Consider the following 8,222-nt stretch of genomic DNA (forward strand, 5'->3'; position numbering starts at 1 on the left):
TTTCACCCTTCGTCAAAAGGAGACAAGTCTTCATGCCAACTACACACAAATGACAATCATGATTTGGGGGGGTGGGAGGGGGAAGAGAAGAAAAAAAAAAAATCCAGAAAATAAAATGTAATCATTTTGAGGATCTGACGCCTTCTTTTTTCAGTTACTAAGTTCACAGTTTAGTCACAATACTGCCCCTAGGAGAGTGGTCAGTTATACAGGATATAAGAGAGAAATATAAAAGGATTCACTCACCTAACGTAAGTTTTGCAAACTCGTTTGGAAAGTTCTTCTCTAACCATTGCCTGCACTTTGTAACGTCGGGCATGTATTCACAGTACTGAAGAACACAATGAAATGTAAGTGAGGCACAGTATAGGTCACAAGGCAACATGTCTGTTTTTGGCTGGCAGCATGGGTGTCACATGGACCACTCACTGATATGATCCGTATGACATGAACCGGAGGACACACTAATTAAATGGATTTTTATACTTGTATGTCTCCAGCGCTGCTGTTACTTCCGGGTCCTGCTCATTACGCCTCATGAATATTCACTGCACCGATTGTGGACCCAGAAGTGTGACAGCAGCATCGGAGACAGGTAAGTATACAGGTTCATGCTCTCCATGTGGTATCCAGATGTCCGTGTGCTATTTGTGTGACAACACACTGATGGACCTTAGCCAACCTTACGGGGACCTTAGCCAACCAATTCGGCACTATGAAGGAGTCTCCCTGGGTATGGATGAGCCATTAGTTTGGAAAGGATAATGCTTCCAATAGGTCATCTAAGGCTTAGAGCATGTGCCCACGATCAATGTTCGCAGCGTTTTGGACCAGCGTGCTTCAGCTGTGTCCAAACGCTACGATGTATAGTACAATCACAGTAGATGGGATTTCTAAAAATCCCATGCCCATTGTGCGTGTGGAGCCAGCAGCAAAAACTGACCTGCGGTGTGGTTTTCCTGAGCCACAGCATGTCACTTCTTTGCTGCGGACTCGCAAGCGTCCTCTGTAGGGAAAACACAAGCAAGAGACCGCAGCACACCAACCCCAGGCCGTTGGGGTATCCTGCATAGGAGCTTTGTAGGTGAGGACCCACGACGTCCAGGACGCAGCGGGTCCTGATTGTGGGCACGTACCCTTAAGGTGGCTTTACACCCTAGATAACAGTTGGCCCATGGCTACCTCACCCAATCTCCCCTAGACATGAAGGGAGTGCTCCCACGTTCTCTAAAACAACAGTGGAATAAGCTGCTGCCGCCAGATGAATCTTTTCTACTTGCAGAACATAAGGATTTGCATCCAGATTCAGCAAATGCTTTGAAAAGTTGCACATTTGAGTAAGAATAGCCATTAGAGGACCAACCACCAGGATTTTGCAATATGAACTAAAGACAGTGCCATACAGGCACTAAGATGCAGAATCCAGGCATAACGGTTATAGAAAGATCGGATGCTTGCAGAAATGCACTGCACTATGATTGAGGAGTGCAACGGGGGCGGCCTTTGTGGGTCGGGTCCTCAATGCAAACACCTCCTCCAGTGTCCTCTAAAATGTGCCCCCTTTTCTTTATTTGAATATCACACTGTTCCGCCATTGCTGTTGGTGGTGCATGCGCATTGACACAGTGACTCTGTAGTTATTAAAATGGTGCATGAAAACCACAATCTCCAGCACCATTTTATTGAAGATACTGCGCTGAAGACTGAGCGGCAGGGGCACATGTGCAGACTTTATAAAAAAAAAAAAATAAATAAAAAAAAAAAAAATCTGTGCACGCACTGATGCCTCTCAGTCTTCACCAAAGTGTCTTCAATAGAGTTGCGCCAGAGATAGTTCGTGCATGCGTGGACTCTGGCATCATTTTAATGAAGATAGAATCACTGTGGCAATGCGCACGCGCCGTTAATAACCGCAATGGGGGGCAAGCCAGGACGCCGGAGGAGGAATAAACACCGAGGACCCGACCCACACAGGCCGCCCCAGTTGCACCCGTCAAAGTGCAGTGCATTTCTGCAACATTTAATAAAGATATTTCTGTAACCAAATATCGGAACTTTAAACAACAGGTATGGATTCTGCATCTTGGGGTACGGATCCACTTGAGTGTGACTCGTGCGAGTCTCACATTGATATCACCCGGCTCAGCCTGACGCTCTCTGGACAGGAGCGCCTCAGCTGCATAGAAATACATGCAGCCGACCCGCTCCTGTCGGAGAGCGTGCGGCTGTGCCGGGTGATACCAATGTGAGACTCGCACGAGTCACACTCAAGTGGAACCGTACCCTTATTGCTAGTATAGCACTGCCTTTAGTTCATATTGCAAAATACTGGTGGTTGGTTCTCTTTAATTCCAAATTTCACTTGTAGCGTTACACCCTTGTCCCTCCAGAATGGGCAGAGCTGGGACAGGACAGGGTCAGAATGCCACAGCTGGTCATGAATTAGGTTCCATATGTTAGATATCTTACTAGTAAGATTTTTTTTTGGCGGGCGGGGGAGGGGGGGGGGGGGCTAGTATTAGGGAAAGGTAATTCATTCCATATACCAGGACTACCACCTTTGGAAAATAAAAGAATCCGGTGTACAGAGCTACTAGAGCACTGCGTCATGTAATATTCCCATCATGGGGTAGCTGGAGCCATCAAGCCGTGGCTCCCAATTCAGGAGGTAACTATGGACCATCTGTGGACTCCAGACATGGCAGGGGCAGCAAGCACCGTTCTACAGAATCCGGGGCAGCCACAGCTGAAGGCAAGCACTAATAATATTGCAATTTGATAAATAAGAAGAAAACAGAACACAACTCTTACCTCTGTTGGTAGTGAACACACTGCAGGAGGACAAGAAATTACACAGCGTTAGTCTACAAAGATCTCATGTGCAAAATTAGGACAAAAAACAAATGAAACAACATGGATAATATAGGAAGACTTCTGAGGCAGGAATAATAACAGAGGGCCAGAAGAAACCAAACTGAGGCAAATGCAGAGAAAAACTGGACAGATTAATCATCTTTGGTAATGTATGGCAAATACATAAATCCAATAGAAAAAAATGGTTGATTAAAGCAAAGGTAAAATGCAACAACCAGATGCTACAATGGGTTTTCCAATGTTTGGATAAGAAGCTTCAAAGAATCAATGAAAGGGACTGTCAGCACACAATGACTGATCAAACCAAGCACAGGCATTCGGTGCATTATGGCGGGGCCAAACATTTATACACCTGCTTGTTTCCTCTCTTTTGCAGCCCTTTTCTGACTCTATAAACACAGAGCTGTCAAAGAAGGGGATAAATATAAATCTAGCAGGTGGGATGGAGCACTTAAATGTTTGGCTCCACCATGATGCACCAAGCTCCTGTGCTTGGTTTGAACAGGAAAATGGAAGGGAAAATGAATGGTGTATCTTAAAATCCGAATGCAGCTTACCGGGTGGGTGGTGGAGAGGGGTCACAGGAGGCAGGGCAATGCTGTGCACTGTGCTGCGGGCGCTGCTCTGTGCGGCGAGGCATAAGCCATTCTCAAGATGTCAGTGGAGAGGACTTCAAATAATGGCGCCCAGAGTTGGCATGTGCGCAGATGGAGCTCTTGGCTCAGGCTCTCATCTGCACATGCACCGCATCCGGCCCATTGATATCCCAGTAGCGGACTTTAGGTAAATGGCTCCCGGAGGTGGCACGTGCGCAGATGGGATCTCAGCTTGTCATTGAGCCAGTAACTCAATCTGCACACACGCCGACCAACCAGCAGTGAACATCTGCCCCCCCCGGCACAGATCCGCCACCGGCAGTGAACATCTGCCCCCCCGGCACAGATCCGCCACCGGCAGTGAACATCTGGCCCCCCCCACCTCCCCAGATCCGCCACCGGCAGTGAACATCTGGCCCCCCCCTCCCCAGATCCGCCACCGGCAGTGAACATCTGGCCCCCCCCTCCCCAGATCCGCCACCGGCAGTGAACATCTGCCCCCCCCCCTCCCCAGATCCGCCACCGGCAGTGAACATCTGCCCCCCCCCCCCTCCCCAGATCCGCCACCGGCAGTGAACATCTTCCCCCCCCCCCCCTCCGCAGATCCGCCACCGGCAGTGAACATCTGGCCCCCCCCCTCCGCAGATCCGCCACCGGCAGTGAACATCTGGCCCCCCCCCCCTCCGATCCGCCACCGGCAGTGAACATCTGGCCCCCCCCCCCACTCCGCAGATCCGCCACCGGCAGTGAACATCTGCCCCCCCCCCCCTCCGTAGATCCGCCACCGGCAGTGAACATCTGCCCCCCCCTCCGCAGATCCGCCACCGGCAGTGAACATCTGCCCCCCTCCGCAGATCCGCCACCGGCAGTGAACATCTGCCCCCCCTCCGCAGATCCGCCACCGGCAGTGAACATCTGCCCCCCTCCGCAGATCCGCCACCGGCAGTGAACATCTGCCCCCCCTCCGCAGATCCGCCACTAGCAGTGAACATCTGCCCCCCCCGCCGCAGATCCGCCACCAGCAGTAAACATCTGCCCCCCCCGCTGATCCACCACTAGCAGTGAACATCTGCCCCCTCCGCAGATCCGCCACCAGCAGTAAACATCTCCCCCCCCCCTCCGCAGATCCACCACTAGCAGTGAACATCTGGCCCCCCCTCCGCAGATCCGCCACCAGCAGTGAACATCTAGCCCCCCCCCCCCCCGGCACAGATCCGCCACCAGCAGTAAACATCTAGCCCCCCTCCCCGGCACAGAGCAGCGCCCGTAGTGAACATCTGGCCCCCCTCCGCATCGCCGTACTCCAGAACCAACTGTCTCCTGTGACTCCCACTCCACCACAGCTGACGCCCCTCCTCCTGCTCCTTATAAAACTGACCCCATTTTTGCTCTCTAAACTTGGGGTGCGTCTTATAATCCAGTGCATCTTATAAAACAAAAAATACGGTACTTAAAGTGAAACAACCTAGATTAAAATACTTGCCTCCACAGTACAGTACTTTTAGTGGATAATCGCCATCGACTTTAGGAATTCTGGCATCTCCTTTACAATCTTGTGTTGGCTCTGAATTTTCAGTTGCTGTACTAGCCATCTCCAAGACCCTGGAAAAAAGATGGCAAATTACAGAAATAGTGGGAAGGGGTTGTCCCATCGCATACATCTAGAACATATCCACGTCATATGCTATAAATGTGAGATATGGGTCTCAGCAGCAGGGCTGTGGAGTCGGAGTCGGAGTCGTGGAGTCGGAGCTCATTTTGGTGGAGTCGGAGTCGGTATAAAATGCACCGACTCCGACTCCTAAAATATATAATAAATTGGGGACAGGAGTGCAATGCAGAATGTGCTGAATATTTTACTAAATAATAACATTTAGTATAATGCTTATATTTAAGTGAAAAATTTATTGGAGTACAATGTGAACATCAGACATTTAATTGTTTTTATGATACAATAATCAAGATATTTGGATAGAACATAAAATATTTATTGGAATACAACTTTAGAACACAAAAAACTAAAATTGTAAATATGTAATATATATATATATATATATACACACACACACACACACATACATACAGTGTATATACACACACAAGATATATATGTAATCTACTGTATATTACATAGTGTATTACATATTTACAATTTATTACAGTTTTTTGTGTTCTAAAGTTGTATTCCAATAAATATATTTTATGTTCTATCCAAGTATCTTGATTATTGTATCATAAAAATTATTAAATGTCTGATGTTCACATACACATATTCATGTACTACAATAAATTTTTCACCTAACTATAAGCAATATATGTAGGAGTCGGAGTCGGAGCCGGAGTCGGTGCAAGAGAATTTGAGGAGTCGGAGTCGAAGGTTTGGCTTACCGACTCCACAGCCCTGCTCAGCAGGCTCCGCTGTCGGCAGAGGTGGCCTCAATTCATTTCAATGGAAGCTGTGACCACTGCTGATAAAAATGAATGAGAGCTGCGAGTCTGTGGCCACCTCTCCACTGACAACCGAGCCTGGTCCTCAAGACTCATGGCCATCATACATTTATGGCAGGAGACATGGGAATATCTCTTGGCAGGTTCACACCAGGCATTACTGTTGGTGTGTGGAGGTATACATTATAAATAATACCGCACCACAGGTGTTCCATGTAGAGGAATAATATCCATTCACACGATTCTATGCAGTCCTATCACGTGGCACAATGGCATCTTTACCATCTCTCCAACATGGTATGGCCTTCGGTAAATTCACTAGCCACGACAATATCCGTGGACTGTATTTATCGTCCACAGTTCCCAGCCTGAGTGCAGGTCTCGTGGCCTGAACCTACAACAGACATACAAGATGCTATAGATGTGGCCACGAGAACCACGGTTGGAGCCTGTAAGAAAACACGTCTTTATACCTCATCAGGATATGTAATGGCTGCTGGATAGCAAGAAAGGAAAGTTCAGTGAATACTAAAGCGTACGTCTCCGAGAGTGAGAGGAACTGGGAAAAAAAAATAATGGAGAAAATAATAAAAACCCTCCTGGTCCTTGTTTGTGGCTAGTAATGGGGCTGCCCATACATGATAATTAGCCGAGAGGCCCCTGGGGTTATATAGGGGTTGTGCCCATTATGGATACCCCCCCATACAACCCACAGTAGATATTCCCCACTGATGGGATGGGGTTTATTATGAGAGTGGGGCCGGATGTCGTTAGTGGACGAGGTGTCAGAATTCACATTCATGTGTATGGGATCTCAGACCCTGTTCCTGAGATATATCCACTATACACATATGGCACCTCCTGAGGAATTGCCTGAAATGTACTATATGGGAATAACACTAAAACCACCCAAGGAGTGAATAATGCCGTAATCACCATTACATGGCACTGAAGACAGAGAGGATGAGATATATATATTTATTTTTTATTGGATCACCCCCCAGCTGGCGACTCCACCACCCAGTTACGGTCAGTGGCGCACAGTATTGGCACACACCCACATGCTATATTTAAGCAGGCTATGACACGCCGGTGTATGGGCCTGTGCTGGGTGTGGATAGGCAGCGCAGTCAGGGGTTGCTGGGCTCTGTAGTGTCCCGGCAGGCACATGTCTCCTGCTCCTGTGGGTGGAGTGCACTGCCAGGCCTGTAATGGGCAGGGGAGCACAGCAGACACTACCAGGATGCCGAGTGTGGCCCTGATCCGCTCTCATGTGTCGGGCCCTGGGAGGACCGAGCCTCCTCCTGCGGGCACATTAGTGGCAGACATCATGGTGCTCTCAGTTCCCCCCATTAGCACACACATTACCCGAGCAGCCGTCCTCTCTGCTCCCGGGATCCGTTTCACATGCAGATCACAGCCCGGTCCCCACGCCGGGGAAGCTGTCCAATGCCGCTTCTCCCTGCACTGCCGCCACTTCCGCCGTCGTGATGCAAGCTCTTCCCAAGCCATGACTAACTTCCGGCCGCCATCTTGGTACACTCAATATGTACTGACTGCGCATATTACTTGTGAGGAAATGTGCCGGTCATCCCATGTGTCATATAGATCGCTCACTGCACTTCAGTCGCCGTCCGATTGCAGTACGAACAGGAACGGGAAAGGGGAGCAGTGATGAGATGGCGATCTTGGGCAGGTCATTGTTATGTTCCAAGAATTGTCATCATTGGGGCAGATATATTAAACAGACAGACTTCCCAAACTTTCTAAGAGCCCCTCATCAAGTAACAATACTGCGCGTCCATATGTTTATTCACTTTAGGCTAAGGGGCACTTTGCACACTACGACATTGCAGCTGCGATGTCGGTGGGGTCAAATCGAAAGTGACGCACATCCGGCGTTGCAGTTGATATCATAGTGTGTAAATCCTTTTTGATACGATTAAGGAGCGCAAAAAACGTCCAAATCGTATGATCTGTGTAGCATCGGTCATTTCCATAATTTCGGAAGGACCGATGTTACGATGTTCCTCGTTCCTGCGGCAGCACACATCGCTGTGTGTGAAGCCGCAGGAGCGAGGAACATCACCTTACCTGCGTCTTGCGGCTCACGCCGGCTATGCGGAAGGACAAAGGTGGGCGGGATGTTTACATCCCGCTCAGCTCCGCCCCTCCGCTTCTATTGGCCGCCTGCCGTGTGATGACGCTATAACGCCGCACGACCCCCCCCCTTAATAAGGAGGCGGTTCGCCGGCCAGAGCGATGTCGCAGGGCAGGTGAGTGCATATGAAGCTGCCGTAGCGA

At 49.3% G+C, this 8,222-nt stretch overlaps 1 protein-coding gene across 1 annotated transcript in view; it reads right to left on the reverse strand.

Annotated features, from left to right (window-relative positions):
• The window catches only part of DENR (density regulated re-initiation and release factor), a 46,412-nt gene extending 39,001 nt beyond the window's left edge, over positions 1 to 7,411 (reverse strand). Inside the window, exons 1-4 of the mRNA XM_075323078.1 lie at positions 7,287 to 7,411; positions 4,954 to 5,072; positions 2,812 to 2,831; positions 247 to 331 (exon numbers count right to left, since the gene is read on the reverse strand). Of these exons, the coding sequence (XP_075179193.1) occupies positions 247 to 331; positions 2,812 to 2,831; positions 4,954 to 5,062 (214 nt within the window). The 5' untranslated portion in view covers positions 5,063 to 5,072; positions 7,287 to 7,411. The remainder of the gene's footprint in view (positions 1 to 246; positions 332 to 2,811; positions 2,832 to 4,953; positions 5,073 to 7,286) is intronic.
• Between the last annotated feature and the right edge of the window lie 811 nt (positions 7,412 to 8,222).

This window comes from Anomaloglossus baeobatrachus, chromosome 1, assembly GCF_048569485.1.
Source record: "Anomaloglossus baeobatrachus isolate aAnoBae1 chromosome 1, aAnoBae1.hap1, whole genome shotgun sequence".
NCBI classification, from domain to species: Eukaryota; Metazoa; Chordata; class Amphibia; order Anura; family Aromobatidae; genus Anomaloglossus; species Anomaloglossus baeobatrachus.